Source organism: Mobula birostris, chromosome 5, assembly GCF_030028105.1.
Source record: "Mobula birostris isolate sMobBir1 chromosome 5, sMobBir1.hap1, whole genome shotgun sequence".
Taxonomy (NCBI): Eukaryota; Metazoa; Chordata; class Chondrichthyes; order Myliobatiformes; family Myliobatidae; genus Mobula; species Mobula birostris.
The window spans coordinates 114,707,387-114,732,119 of NC_092374.1; the positions used below are offsets into that span (position 1 = coordinate 114,707,387).

General features: G+C 39.9%; 1 protein-coding gene and 1 long non-coding RNA gene across 8 annotated transcripts in view; one reads left to right on the forward strand and one right to left on the reverse strand.

Moving 5' to 3' along the window:
- LOC140197946 (uncharacterized) overlaps positions 1-8,666 on the reverse strand; it is a 33,386-nt gene extending 24,720 nt beyond the window's left edge. For all 3 annotated transcript variants that reach the window (XR_011886063.1, XR_011886064.1, XR_011886062.1), the window contains exon 1: positions 8,343-8,666. This is a non-coding gene — a long non-coding RNA (uncharacterized lncRNA). The remainder of the gene's footprint in view (positions 1-8,342) is intronic.
- The window catches only part of thsd7ba (thrombospondin, type I, domain containing 7Ba), a 1,047,195-nt gene that overhangs the window by 959,798 nt on the left and 62,664 nt on the right, over positions 1-24,733 (forward strand). For all 5 annotated transcript variants that reach the window (XM_072258592.1, XM_072258590.1, XM_072258595.1 and 2 more), the window contains 2 exons: positions 7,320-7,491; positions 22,800-22,973. In XM_072258592.1, coding sequence (XP_072114693.1) covers positions 7,320-7,491; positions 22,800-22,973 — 346 coding nt within the window. The remainder of the gene's footprint in view (positions 1-7,319; positions 7,492-22,799; positions 22,974-24,733) is intronic.

Below are 24,733 nucleotides of genomic sequence, written 5' to 3' on the forward strand. Positions count from 1 at the left end.
ATTTGTACAGGGCCCTGGTGAGACCACACCTGGAGTATTGTGTGCAGTTTTGGTTTCCAGGGTTAAGGAAGGACATCCTGGCTGTGGAGGAGGTGCAGCGTAGGTTCACCAGGTTAATTCCTGGGATGTCCGGACTGTCTTACGCAGAGAGGTTAGAGAGACTGGGCTTGTACATGCTGGAATTAAGGAGATTGAGGGGGGATCTGATTGAGACATATAAGATTATTAAGGGATTGGACAAGATAGAGGCAGGAAATACGTTCCAGATGCTGGGAAAGTCCAGTACCAGAGGGCATGGTTTAAGAATAAGGGGTAGGTCATTTAGGACGGAGTTGAGGAGGAACTTCTCCCAGAGAGTTGTGGAGCTGTGGAATGTGCTGCCTCAGAAGGCAGTGGAGGCCAATTCTCTGGATGCTTTCAAGAAGGAGCTAGATAGGTATCTTATGGATAGGAGAATCAAGGGTTATGGGGACAAGGCAGGAACTGGGTTTTGATAGTAGATGATCAGCCATGATCTCAGAATGGCGATGCAGGCTCGAAGGGCCGAATGGTCTACTTCTGCACCTATTGTCTATTGTCTGTTGTCTATTATGAATTAGGGTATGGTGTTCAAAGGGGTAAAGTTCAGAATCTGCCCTTCCAAATGGCTTTGACTGCATTTCTCTTGCTGACGGCCCAATCGAGATACCACTGCTGCACATTTATGTACCTTCAGGCAGAGAGTCAGATTTTGCTTGAGCTATGCTGATGTCATAACTTTCCCCTTCATTGGTCGGAGTGCTTGCAGGTGGACTTAAGCAATAGGCAATTGACCATTGTTGTTAATCCATACTGAAGATGGCAGAAGCAGACCAAACAAAAAAGAGGTGAAGACAGTATATTGTGGAGTATTCGAAATATAGATTTATACCAGCACCAAGCAATCAATAGCAGCCAATGTGTCTGTTGTATGATTTTTTTTTCAAATGAGGCACTGAAACCATCCAGGCTCCTTGAACAATTGAAGAGAATATGCTCTGATAAGGCAAACAACAATTTGGCTTAGCAACACTCAACATGCTGGAGGAACTCAGCAGGTCGGGGAGCATCCGTGGAAAAGGTCGGTCGATGTTTCGCGCCGGAACCCTTCGTCAGGACTGAAGAAGGAAGGGGCAGAGGCCCTATAAAGAAGGTGGGGGGAGGGTGGGAAGGAGAAGGCTGATACGTTCCAGGTGAAAAACCAGTAAGGGGAAAGATAAAGGGGTGGGGGAGGGGAAGCAGGGAGGTGATAGGCAGGGAAGGTGAAGAAGGAATAAGGGAAAACACAATGGGTAGTAGAAGGAGGCGGAACCATGAGGGAGGTGATAGGCAGCTGGGGGAGGGGCAGAGTGACATAGGGATAGAGGAAGGGGGAGGAGGGAATTACCGGAAGTTGGAGAATTCTATGTTCATACCAAGGGGCTGGAGACTACCTAGATGGTATATGAGGTGTTGCTCCTCCAACCTGAGCTTAGCCTCATCATGGCAATAGAGGAGGCCATGTATGGACATATCTGGATGGGAGTGGGAAGCAGAATTGAAGTGGGTGGATACTGGGAGATCCTGTCTGTTGTGGCCGACGGAGCAGAGGTGCTCGACGAAGCGGTCCCCCAATCTGCGTCGATACATATGTCCATACATGGCCTCCTCTACTGCCATGATGAGGCTAAACTCAGGTTGGAGGAGCAACACCTCATATACCATCTAGGTAGTCTCCAGCCCCTTGGTATGAACATAGAATTCCCCAACTTCTGGTAATTCCCTCCTCCTCCCTTCCTCTATCCCTATGTCACTGTGCCCCCTCCCTCAGCTACCTATCACCTCCCTCATGGTTCCGCCTCCTTCTACTACCCATTGTGTTTTCCCCTATTCCTTCTTCACCTTTCCTGCCTATCACCTCCCTGCCTCCCCTCCCCTCCTCCACTCTTTTATCTTTCCCCTTACTGGTTTTTCACCTGGAACGTACCAGCCTTCTCCTTCCCACCCTCCCCCCACCTTCTTTATAGGGCCTCTGCCCCTTCGCTCTTCAGTCCTGACGAAGGGTTCTGGCCCGAAACGTCGACCGATCTTTTCCACGGATGCTGCCCGACCTGCTGAGTACCTCCAGCATGTTGTGAGTGTTGCTTTGACCCCAGCATCTGCAGATTATTCTGTGTTAACAATTTGGCTTATCTTTAGTCATTTTGTGAAAACTTTCAGAAAAGAAAAAGATTTCAAAATATGTTTGCCAGCACTTCACAACAAAACAGTGATGGTTTGTGAGCTTCATAGAACACTTAATTGCTCATTGATAAATCTGGGAAATCCCATACAGTTGGAGAACTGATTCAGCCAGCAGTAATGAAGTTTCTGAGTACGGTTTTGCGTAAGTCACCAGACCAAATAATTATTCCACTCAGTACAACTCTGTTCAAAGGTGAATAGATGAAATGTCCAAGAACACTGAAAGTACATGGTACAACATACTTAAGGCAACAGAAATTTCTCTGCATTCGGATGAGTTATCTTTGCCAGGTAATGAATCTTTGCTTACTGGTTATGTTCACTTCATAAAACATGAAAGGATGCTTCAAGAGTTGTTATTTGAAAGTGGACTGGAAACAGATATGAAGAGGGAACCAACGTTTTTGGTTGTTCTGCATTTTGTCAAAGAGAAGGACATTCCACTCACTAATATCCTTGCTTATGCAACAGTTGGAGCAACATCAATGACAGGACACCACTGTGAGCTCATTGCTTCCTTGAAAACAGCTGGATCCAACATATTTACCATTCACTGTGTAGTTCACAAGCAACATCTCGTTGCAAAAGACCCAAGTGATCAGTTGCACAAATCATTAAATACTGTTATCACTGTGATAAATAAAATCAAGTCTCATGCTCTCAAATCTCGACTATTTCTGGAGATTTGTAGCGAGAACGATGAACACCTGCTGTTGCACATGGAGATCAGATGGCTCTCAAAAGGAAACTGCCTCAGACGCTTTTGTGCACTTTTTGAAACGGTGATAAAATTCTCTGAAGACTGCAATGGTTCATTCAATCATTAATTTCAGAATATTAGCCATTGTTTATTTGTTGGAATTATTTGCAAAAATTATTCATATCAATCTTCAATTGCAAGGAAGTGGTATGGATCATATCAAAGTCAAATCCGTCATCTCCATATGTGTGTCCAAGTTAACCCCAGTTAACTGCAACTTTGGGTGTCGTGACCTTTTCCAATTTCTGAGTCTCTCTGATTTGGAAGTGATAGAAAGAATACCAGACATTGATCTTCATGTTTACTGTGCCCACCTGAGTGAACTGCATAAAGACATGTCAGAGTGATTTCATGATTTTCTCTTGATCCAAATTCCAGATTGGATAATAAATCCATTTCTGAACACTTGTCATGAGGAATTAACAGGAAGGATGGAGGACAAACTGATCTCACTGCAAAATGAATTTCAGGTGAAGCCGAGGTTCAAAACATCATACTTGTTTGCAGAAAGAAATCTCTGAGCGCTATCCTGCGCTCTGGAAAAAAGGTCAAGATGTTTGTTATTGCCTTTCCAACATCATATTTAGTGGAGCACAGTTTGAGTGCAGTCACCCAACTTCTTTCAAAGTAACAAAACAGACTGCAAATTACTGAATGTGGGGATCTGAGTCTCTGAAGTGGCAGTCAGCCTGATGTTGAAAAGCTGGTATCACCACATCAAGCCTATCCATCCCATTGAAAAGTGAAAAAACAATGAAGTAGTGAATATTTGGACTACCAATGTAAGCTCTAAAACTATTGATGAAATTGTTTACATGGTGATAAAATGGATTTTTTGCAGGTTTAAATAGATTTGAGTATTTTTTACAATTGTTTGTCACTGCTTTGAACTTGCAGTCCTTATTTTTTTTCACTGCGATTTGTAAAACAAAATTCTTTATAGTTTTAATGTAATGGTTGGAAAGGGCAGGAGGGGCTCGGGGGATGTGGTCTGGGAGCCAATGGAGTGGGAACCCAAAATGTTTGGGAGCCACTGCTCTATATTTTCCCTATTCCAGATGCCTCTTTAATATTCAAGACTTCACAACCTCCTTAACTTTTCATTCTACATGCTATTCCTTTTGTGTGAAATAATTGCCTTCCAAATCCACTTTAGATTTAATCTGCACATATTAAATGTATCCTCTAGTTTCAGATACTACTATCATGAAAAAGACTCTAGCAATCTATCCTATCGATCCTTTTTATAATTATATATACCTCCATCATGTCATCTCTCAGCCTTCTTTTCTCCCAGATCCAGTATAGCCAATTCAATGTGCCAGCCATCCAATTAGCGCAATATTCTTGTGAATCTTTTCAGCTTACTCAAATCTTTCCTGTAGTGTGGTGACCAGAATGGCATACAATACACCAAATGTGGCCAAATCAACACGTTGTACAACAGTAACATGACATCCCAACACTTGTACACAGTGGCTCAGCCAATACCATTAGCTGCCTTCACCACCTATGTTGCTACTTTCAGGGAACTATGCGTTTGTATCCCTACTTCTCTCTGTTCAACAACACACCCCAGGGCCCTGCCATTCACTGTTACCTCACATTCTCAATTTTGATTAAAACATCTTAGACCTAAAATGTATTTCTCTTCATATGCTTTAAGAATTTTCTGTTATTATTTTTCACTGGTCATTACATATCTTGAGATGTACTACAAACAAAGTAAGGTGAAATATAATGCTAACATTCTTCATTTCTTTCTACTATTGGTAACCCAGGGTGATTGGTTAATTTTTTGCAGTTTTAATATTAAGTCATCAACAATCTTAATTATTAAAATCTCAGAGTGTCTTCCATTTAGTGCATAATAATAGAACATTGAACAGACTATTTGACAGTGGTACATTGCATGCTAAAGATATTTGGGCACTTTGTACAATTTGTGAAAAAACAATCTTTCTGGAGCATGGTGAATACACTAGGATAAATGTTTCAATCTTTAAGGGAAGTAGATGTAATTTAATATAGGGGAAATGAACATACATGAATATTAGGAATAGAAAATTGATATTGATAATAATTTATCAAGGTTCATCACACAATTCATAAAGAAATGCAGTTTATAAAATGTAGGTTTTACAAGCCATAAAATATAGGAAGCTACACACACAAAATGCTGGAGGAACTCAGCAGATCAGACAGTATCTATGTAAAAGAGTGCAGTGGACGTTTTGGTCCAGGGCACTTCATCAGGACTGGCAAAAAAGATGATAAGTCAGAGCAAGAAGATGGTGGTGGGGTGTGGGGAGGGGAGGAAGAAGTAGGAGATCAGTAAAATTGAGAGGGTGGGGGAAGTGGTAAAGTAAAGAGCTGAGAAGTTGATTGGTGAAAGATAAAGGGGGAATCTGATAGGAGAGAGTAGAAGATCATGGAAGAAAAAGAAGGGGGAGGAGCACCAGAGGGAGGTGATGGGTAGGTAAGGAGATGAGGTGAGAGAGGAAAACGGGAATGGGAGAATGGTGAAGTGGAGTGGGCAATTACTGGAAGTTCGAGAAATCGATGTTCATGCCATTAGGTTGGAGGCTACCAGATAGAATATAAGATGTTGCTCCTTTAACCTGAGTGTGGCTTCATCATGCCAGTAGAGGAGACCATGGACTGACACACCAGAATGGGAATGGAAAGTAGAATTGAAGTGAGTGGCTAACGGGATAGCCTGCTTTTTCTGGGTGATGGAGAGTAGTTGCTCGGAAAAAGAGGTCTCCAATCTATGTCATGTCTCACCGATATACAATAATCTCCACCGGACTCACAAGTGAAGTGTCATGTCACCTGGAAGGACTTTGTGGGGCCCTGAATTGTAGTGAGGGAGGAGGTGTAGGGGCAGGCGTGGCACTTGCTATGCTACTTTATAAGTATTATATAATTTAGAATCATAAATTATTGTTTTTATTGGTGTTTATCCATGGTTATAACTTCAAACTTAGAAGAAAACTAAAATGAATATACAAAACTTAGATATACAATATTTTCTACAGGAGTTTAGCTTCCACTTTGCAACATTCTTTTCCAACATTTGCCTATTCCAAACTCTGTTTCTGTTTACTGAAACCCTACCAATACTCTTGGAAATGTATTATGGAAAGTATTGTTATTATCAGTGCTATAATACTCATAAGATGATAATCTTAAGACTATAAGATGTAGGAGCAGAATTAGGCCATTTGACCCACTGAGTCTACATGGTTGATCCAATTTTCCTCTCAGCCACAATCTCCTGCCTTCTCTCTGTATCTCTTCATGCCCTGACCAATCAAGAATCTATCAACCCCTGCCTTAAATATACAAAAAAATGGCCTCCACAGCTGCCTGTGGCAAAGAATTCCACAGATTCTTCACCCTAGCCTAGTAGAGATTTAATGAAATAATATATTTGTATGGAACAGAGATGGTATAGACTAGATAGCAACTGTATTTCCATGTTAGCCCTAAAATCTATCTTAATATTAGTAACAAACAGTCTCCATGGCTGTTTTAACATTTCATTTTTTCCAGAGATTTAAAGACACTCCCAGAGAATTGTAAGGCTTAATAGTTGCAATTACACCACATTGATCATGATATAAAGTAAAATGATCTTCTGTCTTTGCTCAGCTTTAGTACTGCCCCTAATAAAGAAACAGAGTATGTAAGCCACAAAAGAGCTCAAAATAATATAGTTTTCATACTGAATTCTGGAGGAACTCATCAGGACAAGCAGCATCTATGAAAATGAGTAAACAGCTGACGTTTCGTCAGGACTCAGGACTCCTAAAGGAGTGTCTCCGCCTAAAACATCGACCGCTTCCTCCTGTCCATAGCTGCTGCCTGATCTGCTGAGTTCCTCCAGCATCCTTTGGATTTCCAGCATTTGCTGATGTTCTCATGTTTGTAATACAATTTTCATACCATTTTCTTGTCTTCTGTAATAACCACAGCAATTTCTTTGAGTACAAATATACTTATAGTAAGTATAAGATAAAGATACCATTTGAAAGCCTTGTGTTCTTTGCTACCTGTAATTAATTCCGATTTTGCTGGCGAGAGCATGGAACTTGACTTAGCTTTGGGGACCAAACTCTGTACATCTATGTACTTTGTCTCCATGCCATTAAACGATAAGAAAACATAATGAATCTTAATGATTTGAACCAGGCAAAAGTAAAGCTTTCTATATCTTAATTCAGATACCATTGAATGAATTTGCTGTGGAATTCATGTTTAATAGACTCTTTTAATACTTCAAATAAACTGTCAGTAATTAATTGTTTTTCAGGGTGCGCAGTGTGGAGGTGGATTTAAAGTGCGTAATGTATCTTGTAATGTTCATGATGGGACTCTCTCTGAATCATCAAAGGTGGTGGAGAATGAGATGTGTGGCAATAAGGCAGCTGGAATAAATGATATTGAGAGAGGACTAAAAATACCTTGTTCAGTGCCTTGTCCAGGTAATATTTCACAAGGAATCCTTATAAAGCTGTAATTACTCGACCAAGAAATTCTTCTTTGTAGTGATCATTGTTACTTGGCATTTTACTGACAATTATATGATTCAAACTGGTTATATTTCTACGTAAATATTATTGTTTTGCAAAACTGCAGTCTTATGACACTGCATTTGAACTTATGTGATTGATTATCATGCTCATATCAACGTGTTTGCATTGTTTTGATATAGGCTATGACTGTAATCTCTGGGGGTTTTTTATTATTATGTATTAATTCTGTGATGATTTTTGCAACAGAAAGATTCATTGACTTTGGTACAGATAAATTATCCAAGGTGTTACATGATATAATTTAAACTAAAGTTTGCACCAAGCTACTGCTAATACTTTTCACAATATTATATGTACATACAATGTTGATGATCATATCTGCCCAACTCCTATTCCAATGACAAACAAAAGAAAATTGCAGTGGATTGGGTGTCACAAGGACTCCACAACTACAGCAGTTCCTGTGGAGATAAAGGTACCATTTAAGGTTAACTTTCATCAGAATTTATAAACTTTACTGACCAGTAATCTGAGATAATGTACACTTTGCCGACTTTATTTTCATTCTTGTGCAATTGCAATTAATATTTACATCTCTGCAATATGTGTAAGTATGACAGTCCATAAAATGTCCACCATATTTATTAAAATCTTTAACCCTGTTTATATTTGTATGAACTTTATAATTAGTTCTGAAATGGATTGACAGTGAACGTTGCTCATCTAAGTGTACACTTGCAAAGATTTAACAGAAGTTTTCACACATACAAATCACTTTCACAAAATTAAAAAGTCCCTACTTCAAAATTGTGCTGCTACTCCTCGAATGGGTATTTTCTGTACAATCCTCTGTCGCAATATGACCACCCAACAAGGCAAGTTCAAATCTGGCAGATTAGATGTTGGAAAGTACCATTCAATAAGCTTCTGAAACAGTTGAAAGCACCACTTAAATTTTCTTTCATGTTGTTTTGCATTTATAACTTCTACAATTCACAGCAGAATTGCCTTCTCTGGAATTATCCTTTTTGTTTCTGTTTCTAAGGAGAGAACTTGAGCAGAGCATTTAGCTTGAAGTCAACTTTCCGAAAGCACCTATTGACCAGTGTTGCTATTACCGTTGCTTGTTTTCATCATCTGAAGCTTTCCTGCTAATTCTAAGGAGTGGGCGGCGCCATAACACAGCGGTTATCACAATACTTTACAGCACCAGCTGAAAGATTGGTGTTTGATTCCTGCTGGTGTCTGTAAAGAGTTTCTATGTTCTCCCCTGTCCACATGGGTTCCTTCCAGGTACCTCGGTTTCCTCCCACGTTCCGTATTATGTTGGCACTGGAAGCATGGTGATATTTGCAGGCTGCCCTCCACAATCCTCGCTGATATAAATTGATGCAAAATTATGTATTTCACTATATATTTCGATGTACATGTGATGAACAAAGCTGATCTTTCTAAATCGATTAGAGTTCATTATTGAGGATGTCATTTCAGAGTATTTGGATGTACTTGATAAACTAAGGCAAAGTCAGCAAAATTTTGGTTAAGGGGAGACCTTGCCTGATAAATCTCTTAGAATACTTTGAGAAGGTGAAAAAACAGGTTCGGCAAATGGGAGTGGGTGAATGTCAATTATCTGGATTTTCAGAAGGCCTTTGAGAAGTTGCCACACAAAAGACTGCAAAATGAGATAAGAGCTTTAGCTTACAGGCGAGGTACTTGCATGGATAGAAGATTGGCTGAGTCGCATGAGGCAAAGAGTTGAAACAAAGGGGGACTTTTCTGGCTGACTGCCAGTGACTAGTTGTGTTCTGCAGGGGATGGTGTTGAGACCACTTCTTTTCATGTTATATGATAATGATTTGCATGATGGAATTAATGGTTTTGTGGCCACGTATGCAGACAATATAGAAATAGTTGGAAGGACAGGTAGTGTCATCATAAGACCATAATACAAAGGAGTAGAATTAGGCCATTCAGCCCATCAAGCCTGTTCCGCCATTCCATCATGACTGATCCTGGATCCCACTCAACCTCATACACTTGCCTTCCCGCCATATTTTTTGATGCCGTGACCGATTAGGAAACTATCAACCTCTGCCTTAAATATACCCATGGACTTGAGAGGCAGGAATTATGCAGAAGATCTTGGACATAATGGAAGAGAGGGCAAAGAAGTGGCAGATAGAATAGAGTGTAGGGAACTGTGGGGTTCCTCACTTTGGTAGGAAGAATAAAAGTGTAGACTATTTTCTAAATGAGGAGACAGTTTAAAAATCAAAGGTGTAAAAGGACTTGGGAGTCCTGGTTCAGTATTAGAGTTACAGAGTCGTAATGTACCTCAGCACTGAAGCATGCCTTTGATCCACCTCGTCCTTGCAAACTAGATCTTTTGCCAGGTCCAATCTATCTGCACCTGGACCATATCTCCCCAAACTCTTCTCATTCAGATACTTATGCAAGTTACTCTTAAATGTTACAACTGAACCCAAATCTACCAATTCTGTCAGCGGCTCAATAAGCACTTGCACCATCTCCAAGTGAAGAAGTTTCCTCTCAAATTTCCCTTAAATATTTCATCTTTTACTCTAAACTGACCTCCAGTTCTAGCCTTGATCAGCATGAGGTGAAAAAGCCTACATGCGTTCATCCTATTTATACTCCCCTTAACTTTGTATACCTCTATCAGATCTCCCCTCATTCTCCTCTACACTGGAGAATGGAGTCCGAACCTATTCAACCTTTTCTTATAAGTTGGGTCCTCAAGTCCAGGCAACAATCTTGTAAATTTTCAATGTACTCTTTCAATCTTATTGATATCTTTCCTGTAGGTAAATGAGCAAAGCTACAGACGGTACACCAGATCGGGCCTCACCAATGTCTTAGACCACTTTAACATAACATCCCATCTCCTGTACTCATGCTTTGATTTGTAAAAGGCTGTGTGTCAAAAGCTCTCTTGACAACCCTTTCTACCTATGATGTCACTTTTGAGGAATAGTGTAACTGTATTTACAGGTCTATTTGTTCCATGGCACACCTCAGATCACTACCATTCACTGTCTAAGTTTTACCCTAGTTTCTCCTCCAAAAGTGCAAAACTTCACACTTGTCTGCGTTAAATTCTACCTGCCATTTTTCAGCCCATTTTTCTAGCTACTTCAGATCCTGTTGCAAGCTTTGATAGCCTTCCACACTGTCCACTATGGCCCCAATATTGGTGTCATCTGTAAATTAGCTCATCCAGTTTAACACATTATCTAAATCGTTAATATAAATGATAAACAACAACAGATCCAGCACCAATTCCTGTGGTACATCACTAGTCACAGGTCTCAAGTTAGAGACACAACCATCTACTATCATTCTCTTGTTTTTCGCATGAAGCCAATGTTCAATCCAATTGGCTAGTTTGTCCTAAATGCCAAGTGACTTAACCTTCTGGACCATTCTCCCATGTGGGATTTGTCAAAGGCCTTGCTACAACTTCCACTGCCCTTCCTTCATCCACGTTCTTGAGAATAGTTACAAGATTGGTTAGACATTAACTATTACACACAAATCCAAGTTGACTATCCCTAAACAGGCCTGGTCTATCCAAATACTTAACTATTCTGTCCCTGAGAATATATTGTCATAGCCTGCCCACAACTGATGTGAGGTTCACTGGCCTATAATTTCTCAGGTTATTCTTAGAGCCTTTTTTGAATAACAGAACAGCTTTAGCGGTCCTCCAATCTTCAGGTATGTCACTTCTGGCAAATGATGTTTTAAATATCTCTGCTAAGGCCCTTGCAATTTCTGCACTAGCCTCCTACAAGGTCTGAGCGGACACTTTGTCGGGCCTTTGGTACGTATCTAACCTAATTCACCTCAAGACAGCTAACCTCTCCTCTTCCACAATCTGGATACAGTCCATGACATCACCATTCTTTTGGCTTACTGATCTTCAAGATGACTAATTTTCTCACTTGATATCCTTTTGCTCATAATATATCTATAGAAGCTCTTGGGTTTCTCTTTTGCCTTGTCTTCCAGAGCAACCTCATGCCCTCTTTTTTCTCTCCTGATTTCTCTTTGAATTTTTCTCTTGCATTTCTTATACTTCTCAAGTGCCTCATTTGACGCTAACTGCCTATATCTGATATGTGCCTCCTTCTTTTTCTTTACCAGGGCTTCAATATCCTTCAATAACAAAGATTGCATAGCCTTGTCTTTTATTCTAACAGGAGCATACAAATTCTGTTCTCTCAATATTTAATTTTTGAAAGCCTCCCACTTACCAAGTATCTCTTTGCCTGGAAAGAGACTATCCCAGATCAAAACTGCCAGATCCCTTCTGTTGCCATGAAAATTGGCCTTACTCTAATTTAGAATTGCAACCCAAGAACCAGTCCCATGACTACCTTAAAACTTTTGGAATTATGATCACCAAATCCAAAGTGTTCCCCTACACACTCCTTTGTCACTTGTCCCACCTTGATCCCTAGGAGGAAGTCCAGTAATGTGCTCTCCCTTGTGCTGACCTGTACTATTGATTAAGAAAAGTTTCCCCAACATATTTGTCAACCGCTATTCCATCTAATCACGTTAGCGTATGAGAATCCCAGTCTTTATGTAGAAAGTTAAAATCACCTACTTTTGTAACCTTATATATCTTGAAACTGCCTGTCATCTCCCTACAGAATTTGTACTCATTAAGGTTAATTTGCAGGTTGAGTCTTTGTAAGGAAGGCAAATGCAATGTTAGCATTCATTTCGAGAGAATTAGACTATAGTTACAAAGGTGTCCTTCTGGGGCTTTATAAGGTGTTGGCCAGACCATATTCACGATATTGAGAGCAATTTTAGGTCCTGTATCTAAGTAAGGATGTGTTGGCCCAATAAAGCGTCCAGAGGAGATACACAAGAATGATCCCAGGTATGAAAGACTTCATATATGAAGATCATTTGATGCCTATGGGCATGTACGTGATGGGGTTCAGTAGGGGAATGGGAGATCTTGTTGATACCAATTGGAAACAGAAATGCATGGATAGAGTTGATGTGGAAAGGATGTTTCCATTACTAGGAGAGTCTAGAATCTTAGGGCACAGCCTCAGAAAAAGAAGCACATCCTTTTAAGCTGCAGAGGAATTTAATTAGCTGGAGGGTAGTGTCACTGCGGAACTTGTTGCCAAAGAGGACTACACAGGCCAAGTCATTGGGTGTATTTATGATATGGATTGATAGGTTCTTGATTGATAATGGGATTAAAGGTTACAGGGAGAGTGGGTTTGAGAGAAAAATCCTCCACAAGTGAATAGTGGAGCAGACTCCATGGGCCAATTGGTCTAATTCTGCCCCTACTGTATACCTTATGGAAAGAGACTAAAACCGAAGATCTGTTCCCTTATTTGGCAATGATTTGCTTAATTCACTTGGTCACAATCTAGCAGAGTGGATCCCCTATCCTTGATGGTACAAGCAAACATTTCATTCCATTATCCTGCTGGAATGGGAATCGGGTGCAATCTTCAATGACCAAGTACCCTATGCTTCTGGATAGCCTGGGGCTGAACGCAAAATGGTTTCCCTCATTCACTCTAGGCCAACAGCATCTGAGTCAATTGGAAGTTGACTTCATGCTACTGGATTACTTAGAAATAAAAGCATCATCCTTGCTTGCATCATTACTGAATGGGGATATGCATGCTAACTACATGTTACTGTTGTGACCAATCTGAAGCAGTGGCTGTATTTTAACCAAGTAACAATCTCTTCCTCCATGGCTGTGTATGAGATTTGGTCAAACCCAGATCTGTTCTCCCACTGGTTTGAAATTCATGGGGTTGATTTCCCTGATTGTCTGAACATAAAGGATGTATATTGTATTTTATAAATAAATAAATAATCCCTTTGTATCGAGATTATACTGCAGCCCAGATGCAGATTACACAATTCATAGTTCCCTGATTTGCTCATTAGCATGGCCTTGATGCATGTCAGATACAATGTGCAGTCTGCTACTGAAGTTCACACTCACTCTGCAGTAAAAAATCTGTGAATACTGCTGCAGGTCCAAACCACCTGCAGCAGTTTTCGGCACTGAGTACTGCTGAAGATCTGTTCAAGTTAAATGTCTGTCTCTGTGAAGGTTTTCTCCTGCAGCTGACCTTTTCCTGTTTTTTTTTGCAGTTGTTTCTGGTGTGTTGGTCTGCATTACTTCCGAGTGTTTTATTGTCTGTTTGGCTTTTAGGTATTTGTAGCAGCTTGTAAGATCAAGAAGCACAGGAATAAAACTAAGAATCTTCATGATAATATCTTCTGCAAATGCTGCTGCAGAATGTGGAGTATGGGAAGGTTATATCACTCCAATATCCTGGGGGGCATAAATTCAGTAAGGTTGTAGTGAAGGATATGTGGAAACACAGAACAATAAGTACAAAAGGACCAATGCAACATGTGGCTGTATTTACAGACAAAATGCAATGGCCTTCTTAAGGAAAAACTGCGACATGATTGCTGCTTCTTTCCCATGTACTTCAAGTGGTTCAATGGTTCCATTTATTATCAGAGAATGTATACAGTACACAACCTGAAACTCCTAATCTTTGCAGATATCCACGAGAAACAGAAAGACTCCCAAAAGAATAAACAACAGAAGAATGTTAGAACCCCAAAGCCCCCTCTCACCCCCCCCACACAAGCAGCAGCAAGGCATCCCCTCTCTTGTCCCACCCATCCTAGCAGAAAGAGTCAGTGCCCACCAACCACCCAGCAACAGTAAAGCCCCCAACGAGAGAGCATGATCTGCAGTCAACAAAAACTATTGTTTACCTGCCAGTTCGACATGCCACATGCTTTCTCTCTCTCTTGCTAACAAGGGACAGAGAGATGTCACCCACTTCACAGTGAAAGGGGAGACTGACAGTCGCTGTTATGATGTTATAGTCTACTGCATTGCTTTTTATTCCGAGATTCTCCAACTCGAGAATCAGCAGCAAACTCTCCTCGCCATCGAGAGAAAGAGGGAAGGAGAGCGGTCACTGGACTAAAGAGACCTCTGTCTGCAGCATCCGCCGCTGCAAAATCCTGGTGTTCCTTCTCCTGTAATGCCTCCATCTTTGGCACCGGCCTGGAATTGATTATCCAAGGGCCAGGCAGGGCCGCATATCAGAGACGTCCTTCTTTCATGCTGCACCTGGAGAATCCCGGAAAATGGCTGGTTCTCATTAGCGCATATTCTCACTAATTTCCCATTTTATAATGTTGGCTATTCATTACCTGTCAGTGTACTTGAAGCGCATTTTTTCCAGACCGGCACTACCAGCAAAGAAAGGTTACATTATATCTGAGGTCAGTTTCTGTTTACCAGTGCCTCAGAAATGTCTTGTCTCACAACAACAGTTAGTCCTGTGAGCAACGGCAATCCTTCTGATGCTTTTGAATATTCAAAACTCTTACTTGCTTGTTTATCATGGCCTTTCCGTTAGAAACTATCTGTCAGTACTAAACTTGAGGGAATTTGGCAATATTTGGAACTACATAGTTGCGATGTCAGATTGCTTATTTGGAGTAAGGCCCCTGTGGCTTTGTTTATTTTGGGTTGGATTGACAGTTCCTCAGCCACTCAACACTAACCTCACTTCCATATTTCCCGTGCTGAAGATTCAGTATAGTGGTGTTGGTTATAAATGGGACTGGCAACATGCTTGCCAAAAAGACACCTGAAGGTATATCTAAACCTTGCACAAGTCTTACAATACATCCCAGGGAGATTGAATCCTATGAGAATCCTGCTGTTCTGCAGGTTCAAGGGAATTTTTGTCGATCTTCCAGTTTGCTTCCGTGGTGTCTGATAAGACCACGATGGGAACTGCAGACTCAAGCTCAACTGGATGAATTGGTGAGTTGGCACAAATGTCACATGGATTCAGTCTTGCATCCATGCTTCATATGTTCCTGAAACAATGATTCAAGATTGTCTGCACCATCCTGAACATTCTTTCTCTATTCGAAGGGGACATGGATCAAAGGTCCCAAGAGACAGTGGGAATGTTGAAAATTTTCAAGGAGGATTTGAGGGCATCCTTGAACTTTTTTGTCTGAATGTTTAGTGAGCTATTCCGATGTCAGAGCTCAGAAGAAAGGGTCTGTTTACTGAGCCTGGGATTGGCATGCAAGCAAAATTGCAGCTCAGTGAAGCCAGCTCTGTTTAATGTGAACCTCAATAGTGGAGGTGTTGATCCAGGATAAGAAGCAGAAATTAGGTTGCTTATCGTTCCACTGAAATTGGGAGGATTTTTGAAGACAGCATTTGTATAGCTCACCAGTACTTTGAAGAGCTCACTATACATAATCCAGGTCTCAGAAAAATATAGGACAGGAATCACTGTTGCCCAGTAGACCATAAGTTTTGTATCAGGATTCAGGTCTTCAAATAGCCTTTTCTCAATTGCAACATGCACAAAATGCTGGAGGAGTTCAATAGGTCAGGCAGCATCTATGGAAGGGAATAAAAAGTCATCATGCAGACTGGAAAGGAAGGGGGAAGAAGCCAGAATAAGAAGGTGAGGGAGGAGAAGAAGCACAAGCTGAGAGATGATAGATGCAAAAAATTAAAGGGCTGAAGAAAAAGGAAAATTAATAGGGGAAGACCATGTGAGAAAGGGAGACGATAGGCAGGTTAGGAAAAGAGAACAGGTAAGCGGGGAGTGGATTGGTGAACAGAAAAGTAGAGAAGGGGAAATGGGGAGAGATTACTAGACATTGGAGAAACCAATCTTCATACTGTCAGTCTGAGAGCTATCCACATGGAATATGAACTGCTACACCTTCAACCTGAGAGTGCCCATATTGTGGCAGTAGAGGAGGCCATTTCTGTTTTTTCACCTCGATCATCTTCAAACAATTCCTGAATATACTCAGTCCATCTGTTCATAATCTCATCTTTTTCCATGATAATGGTACCGTCCTTTGCTTTCAAACACCTACCTGAAGAACAGAGGAGCTTTTTACCAGTGATATTCCTGATTTGTTGATGTAACCTTTTTGGATCAGTAATAGGGATTCTTTCTATTTGCTCACATTCCTGGTTTAACCATTCTTTTTTGGCTTTTTGACATAAGCTTTTAACTTTTTTATCTAAGGACTTATATTCTATAGGATTTGCTTTCTTCCGTCTCCTTTCTTCCATTAGATTTTGATTTCATCTATCATCAGGTCCTGATGAATTAATAATAGAAAAAAATATCACTCTTGAAGATTATGGAATTGAAAAACTTACTGATTTAATCAATGACATTTATGAGACTGGAATAATACCAGAAGAGATGAAAAAATCAGTATTTATCACTCTTCTTAAGAAACCTGGAGCAATAGAATGTGAATTACATAGGACCATAAGTTTAACGAGTCGTACCACCAAGATACTTTTAAGAATTTTGATGACAAAGACTAAAAGTAAGACACAAGCTGAAATAGGCAAAGAACAATGTGGTTTTGTGAAAGATAAAGGTACAAGAAACGCAATATTGATGTTAAGGATACTATCAGAACGAGCTATACAAGTGCAAAAATATTTGTTTGTTTGTTTTATCGACTACACAAAAGCATTTGTTAAAGTGAAGCAGAATAAGTTATTTGAAATATTACAGAAAACTCTAGATCTAGATTCGAAAGACCTCCGCCTGATCAGAAATCTGTACTGGGAACAAACTGCCGCGTAAGAATAGATGGAGAAGTGAGTCAGTTTACGAAAATCAAGAGAGGCGTTAGACAAGGGTGTGTTTTCTCCCCTGATTTATTTAATGTGTACAGTGAAACAATATTACAAAAAATAAGAGACATCAAAGTTGGTGGTGAAAACATCAATAATTTCAGATATGCTGATGACACTGTGTTAATTGCAAGTGCGGAGGAAGAAGTACAGAACCTAATTGATAAAATTGTTGAAGGAAGTGCAAAAATGGGTCTATCTATCAACTGCAAAAAGACAGAATGTATGGTGATATCCAAAAAGAAGGAGAATCCTATCTGCAGGCTGAGAATAAACGGGGAAGACATAAAATAAGTACAGAACTTTTGCTGCTTAGGAAGCTGGGTGACATCAGATGGCAGGTGCCACTTGGACATTAAAAGAAGAATAGGGATGGCAAAAGACACCTTTACGAGAATGAAGAATATACTGACCAATACTAAACTAGGTATGACAACCCGCCTCAGAGTACTGAAATGTACTGAAATGTTACGTTTAACCAGTTATGGCTCAGAATGTTGGACAGTATCTAGTAACATGAGGAAATGAATTGCAGCAGCAGAGATGTGGTTTTTGAGGAGGATGCAAAGAATATCATGGACAAAACAAATATTTAATGAGAATGTCATGAACAGAGCAAACACAAAAAGAGAAATAATGTATGAGATCATGAAAAGGCAACGTAACTTCATTGGACCTGTGATTAGGAAAGAGGAGTTAGAATGCATGGTAATTATGGGAAAGATGAAGGGAAGAAAGCAAGAGGAAGACAAAGACAAATGATGATGGAGACAGCAGCCAGAGAACCGGAAATGAATACCAATGAATTTATCCACTTGACCTGAAACAGGACTTTGTGGGCCATGGCTGTCAAAGTTCAAACTGGGCATGGCACCTGATGATGATGATGAGAGGACACTATGGAGTGACATTTCAAAATGGGAATAGAGACTGGAATTAAAATGGTTGTCTACCATTTCCGACACCTCCCTCCCCTTTCTAGATCTTTCTGTCTCTGTCTCTGGAGGCAGTTTATCTACTGATGTCTACTATAAGCCTACTGACTCTCACAGCTATCTGGACTATTCCTCTTCTCACCCTGTCTCTTGCAAAAATGCCACCCCCTTCTCGCAACATACACACATTCTTTTTCTCTCTCTCCTTTTTCTCCCTCAGTCCCTCTCACTATACTCCTTGCCCATCCTCTGGGCTTTTCCTCTCTCCCCCTTTTCTTTCTCCCTGGGCCTCATGTCCCATGATCCTCTCATATCCCTTTTGCCAATCACCTGTCCAGCTCTTGGCTGCATCCCTCCCCCTCCTGTCTTCTCCTATCAGTTTGGATCTCCCCCTCCCCCTCCCACTTTCAAATCTCTTACTAGCTCTTCTTTCAGTTAGTCCTGACGAAGGGTCTTGGCCCGAAACGTCAACTGTACCTCTTCCTAGAGATGCTGCCTGGCCTGCTGCATTCACCAGCAACTTTGATGTGTGTTGCTTGAATTTCCAGCATCTACAGATTTCCTCATGTCTACCAGGAAATCCTTTCTGTTGAGGACAAAGCAAAGATGCTAGACAAAGCAGTAACCCAATCTATGCTGGGTCTCAATGTGCACTAAGCCAATTGTGAATTTCATTATCTACCCCTGCCTTTGCTGATAGTGAATCTGAGGTATATGGTCCATGTTTTCCAGAGTCTTACCCTGAACTCTCATGCCAGACAGCAATAGCTTAGGATATGCCAGATTGGCAGATGATGTTATTTATGGGTGTTGAGTGTAAGGGCAATCCTTCTGCATTCTTCAACCAAAGAACTGATGAAAACTTGGAGTTGGCTTCCAAATATGCACACATGCATGGCCATCAGATCTCTGCAGCTCATTGACAGAGGTTTTGGTGACCTTCTTTCTGAAGTGGGGAAGACATAGGTTGAAGCAACTTCCCATTACTCCTGTCAATTAGTTGCACCTCAGCAGGGACCTTGTTGGGCGTAAGATACAGCAAGCATAGTTGAAAGATATCTTGAGGTAGTGGAGCAGCCTTGCACAGCTCTGTCAGCTAGGTGGAGGAACTGCGGATCACCCGCCTCAGATTTAGCTACTTGCAGAAATCCAGCTGCATCTTTCATTTGTTTCATGGTGGCATGCAAGCCATAATTCTAGCCAATGGGTTCATAATATAATTAAATGAGTGTAGACTGGTTTCTACAGGAGAATGGTGAATGATAAACTTCCTTTGTATATCAGAAATCTATAATATCTCTTCCACATTATCCAGCATTTCCTCTGAGCATGTCAGATTTTATTAAACCCCCTTATGGATAAGGAGAAAAGTACTTTCCAAAAAAAATCTACTAATTTGGCACTTATGCATCCTGCCCTTATGTGACAGCAGTAACGAGCTATACCAAGAAATATTTAGCACTTCTTAAATTATCTTAGTTTGCGATCCTCTTTTGAGAGCAATTCCTGCAAAACAGTGTTCCTTTGTATTAGATTTATATAAACAGAATGAGCAATCAGGAAAACTAAGAAGATTTGGTGGTTTAAATGATGCATTTAAACTTGATTATAATGTCATTTGATTAGGTTTGTTTCGAGGTGCAGTGATGCATGATCATCACGGGACAAGTGCAGATCTACTAAAACATGCTATAAAGTCTTTGCTTATTCTTTTGGTGTTTTCCCCTACAGATGCACATGGGGACTTAGCAGACATTTTAAGTGTAGTCTTATGCTGAGATCCCTTGGAGCAGATTTATCAACAATAGCCTGAGCACATGAAATTGGGGTTAACATGTAATATGCAGACTTGGTTTTAGTATTGGTTATTAGACAGAATGCAATGTGTAGAAATAAATGGATCATTCTCAGCTTGTCAGACTGTGACTAGTGGAGTATTACTGGGATCATTGTTTGGGACTAATCTATTCACAATCTATACCAGTGTTTTTCCTGTGATGTCCAAATAGCTCAATTTCAAGGTTTTCCAATGATTAGGTGGAATAATAAGTGGGATTGAGGCTGTAAAAGGCTTCAAGGGATATAAGCCACATTAACGAGTAGACATTAATAAGTACACCTATGGCAGATGCAATATCATGTATAAAATTGTGAAGGTATTCACTTTGATGCTGAAACTAAAGTAATTTTAAGGAATATAATGAATTAAAGCATTTTGTAAGAGATGGTGGGTAAAATTGATGTTTAAGGAGATCTAGGTGTCAATAGATAATAGACAATAGGTGCAGGAGTAGGCCATTCGGCATACACTTGGCCTTGTACAGGAGTCATTGGAGGTGCATTAAACAACTAGTTAGACAAGTTGTTTATTGACTTTTATTACATGTAGATTTGAGTACAGGAGTAAAGACATTTTTACTGCAATTATATAAAGCTCTGATGGCACTGGACCTGGAGTATTGTATATGGATTTGATCACTTTGTTTTAAAAGGTTTTGCCTTGACACCACCGAGGTGCTATGAAGGTTCACTAGACTGATTCCACTAATAATATCGTTACCATATGAGAAGGGACTGGGTACACTAGAATTATATTCTTAGTATTTAGAAGAATGGGCAGAGATATCATTAACAATCTTACGGTTCTCGACATGCTGAATGCATAGAAGTTTCCCTAGCTGAGAAGTATAGAACCAGAAGTCACTGTCTCATAATAAGGTAAAGGACATTTTGGACGGTGATCAGAGAACTGCAAAGAGCATTGAACTTTTGAAATATATATCCTAGGGGGCTATGGAGATTTAATTAATTAATTAATTCAAAACAGTGATTAATAGGTTTTTAGATATTAAGGAAGGTGGAAAGTGCGGGAAATTCTGAGATTGAAGATGAGACAAGAGCTTGATTGATGAGAGAGCAGGCTCCAGGGGACAAATGGCCTACTCATGCTCTTATTTCTGAGGTTCTTTCGAATCATTGTTTCATAAAGTGATTTAAAATAGTGCTTGTTGCTTTTGGGAATGCTCTCTGTGATATTGATTGTTCAACCCATCGATTATTCAACCAGCCTGTTTAATGACTGTGGAATCCTGTGAACTGCTGTAGGCATCAAAAAAGGGGAAGTTATTGCCACAGAGATAACTGGATCTGAAAGCAAAGATTTATTTGAGGTCAGTGGCCTATCAGGCTTTTTGTTTTTTTCAACGGTTGCACATTCTAGGATGCTGCAACCTAAAGGCTAGTTTTAACTCCATCCTGAAGAATAGTGTTTAAGTGTGTAGTTATATAATACTGTACATCATGTGAAATCTCCAGGCTAAATTCTGACCAAAATAAAACAAGTTACTCTGTGTGTGTGTGTATACATATATTCACGAATTCATCTTGCCACAAAATGTGCTGATACTCCAATGCATAAACTGTTCAACACTCAACATCTGGCCACAGTTGGAAGAAAGATTTCCTCTGTCTTCCTCAGTGCAAGTGAAAAAAACAATTATGTATAATTTCAAAGACAAATAGGTAGTTATTTCCAATGTCCCTTTTAATCATCCCTCTGGCATCACTGAACAAAATTAAGATTATTTGCTCCTTATTGAATTACTGTATTTCAAACCATGTTATAGGAAAAATTGAATTCCAAATTAGAGGATAGATTTTGAAACTAGACATGTATCTACACTTCATCAATCATCTTTCTCAGTATGGACCACATCTTTCTCCATATGTTTTCTAACTGGGGGTGGCATGGTGGCGTAGTGAGTCGCACAGCAGGTTACAGTACCAGTGAAAAGGGGTTCACTTCCGGTCACTGCCTGTAAGGAGTTGGTACGTTCTCCCCCAGACCGTGCGGGTTTCCTCTGGGTGCTCTGGTTTCCTCACACAGTCTCAAAGGCATACTGGTTGGTAAGTTAATTAGTCATTTCAAGTTGTCCTGTGATTAGGCTAGGATCAAACTGGGGGATTGCTGGGCAGTGTGGCTCAAAGGCCAGAAGGGCCTATCCCGTGCTATATTTCAATAAATAAATATGCATATCTGAATGATTATTTCCATCAGAGATGAGCATATTTGTCCCTCTCCGGGGCTGGTTCAAAATTCAGGGTGACACTGAAGTTTAAGCTGTATTTATATCTTAAGACAGTGGAGACTTGTCTTGGCTGCTCCACAGCAAGACAACTTTCTTCTGCTTCGACCCAGCATATTTTAAGATAGTTTCAGGCTTCCAGTACCCACAGTATTCTGCTTTTAAAATGAAGTTATTTTTTCATTACTTTTGATTTGAAAAACAGATTCTTTTTCTGCAGTGCTGTCCACATGTTACTTTCCTTTTCAGCAACTTTTTCTCTTATGCTGAAATTACTACTTTGAAGTTCCAATCCTTCATTCCGCCATCACCATATACAAGAAGGTCAGCTAGGCAATAAACTTCGGAATAATTAGTTCTATTCCTGAGAAAATTTAGCTGTGTTTCAAACCTTCACCGTCACTTATACCGTACAATATTGGCTTAAATTATTATTAAGTGAATGTTTTTGATATGGAATATTTTATCTATTACCTCTAGGTGACTGTCACCTGACTGAGTGGTCACTATGGAGTTTGTGCCAGCTTATCTGTTTGGATGGGAAGAGATTTGAAACAACCGGTCACCAAACACGTTCCAGGGCTGTGATTGTTCAGGCACTGGAAAATCAGGATAATTGTCCTGAACAAATATGGGAAGGGCGGCCTTGTACAGGTAAGAATTGTCCTTAAATTGGCCTACAATTATACAAGGGTGATTGATAAGTTTGTGGCCTAAGGTAGAAGGACTCAATTTTAGAAAACCTAGCACATTTATTTTTCAACATAGTTCCCTCCTACATTTACACACTTTGTCCAGCGGTCGTGGAGCATATGGATCCCTTCTTTGTAGAAGTCGGAGTCTTGGACCTCCATGAAATGGTCCACAGCAGGGGTGATTGATATGATCATGGCCTAAGGTAGAAAGAGATAAGTTATTAACGTCAAACTTTCTGCATAATCACTCAAAGAGTTGAACTGCACGTGCATGTAACGAGAGCTGTATAACTTATCTCCTTCTACCTTAGGCCACAAAGGTATCAATCACCCCTGCTGTGGACTACTTCTAGGGGTCCAAGGCACCGACTTCTACAAAGAAGGGATCCGTATGCTCCACGACCACTGGACTAAGTGTGTAAATGTAGGAGGAGACTATGTTGAAAAATAAATGTGCTAGGTTTTCTAAAATTGACTCCTTCTACCTTAGGCAACAAAACTATCAATCAGCCCTTGTAACTGGCAAATTCACTATCAAAGTATACACTCACTAGTAACTTGGATTAAAGACTTGTGCAATGTGGCAGGACACAAGTCTGTTACTTAAACATATGCCAGTACTTTCAAACCCAGCCCTCTATCAGGGGTATTGCATGATGTAAAATTATAGGCATTTATTAGACAAAGGATATTTGGTGCTCTGTTTAAAGTCTTCACTTTATCCCCACATTCCATAGTCATTAGTGGAATCAGTATCTCAATATTAGAGTAAGAAGTTTTAGAAAAACATCTTGTTGCTTATTTCTTTGCTTCATTACCTATAATGTGGGAAACAGACATGTTAAAGACCATTCATTTTATCAGACTCCAACGTGAAGCTCTCTTTGATCAGCATCATACTCTGATGTTGATGCACTGAGCAATCTGTAAATATTGGAAGGATTCAGTCTTAAAATGGTGATATTAAAATGGTGATATTCAGCAGCCAAGCTCCACATGTTATGTTTTTCTCCTCTTAATTAAGAGATTAAAGATCTCTTAATTAGATTTTTAGTCTAATTAATACAATATTTTGAATTCTCAATCTTGTTAGTTTTCCTGTTCATTCAACTGAAACTTGGATTGTTATCGTTGTGACAAATGTTCAGCAAATTGATTGTGTACCAGTTATTTTTCATATGTTGAAAGTGGTGAGTCATTCAATTATTTTTTTAATTTTCAAATGGTTTCTATAAAGATACAGAGATAGCAAAAACAAATGCAAGTGAGGGATAGAAATTGTTCATAGACACCCATTTGTGGTACTTCATGAGAATTACTGTACTAATCTGCTAGATATCTCGAAAGAAAAAACAGGAAATCAAAATAAGTGTACAAGTTCTTGGAAGTTTTCTGTTAAACTTTGAAACTTCTCTAACATTGAAATATATTACTGTGGTAGAACCGTTGCTTTCATGAGGAACATCAGAAGAAAATGTGCAATGTTCAGTGCATTCACTTTAGTTTGTTTACTCCATTTGCTCATGTCCCCAAATGCTTTATTTTGTATTAAATTTAGCTTAAGAAAAACCCAGTGAAACTGTCAGTTGGGGTCATGCACAGGACTGGGAATTTCTACTCAATAGTAATGTAGAATAGGTACTTTCCACCTTTCAGTTCAAAAGCTAAAGAACTTCTTTGCTTGGAAAACAAATAAAACTGCAGATGCCAGAAGCTGAA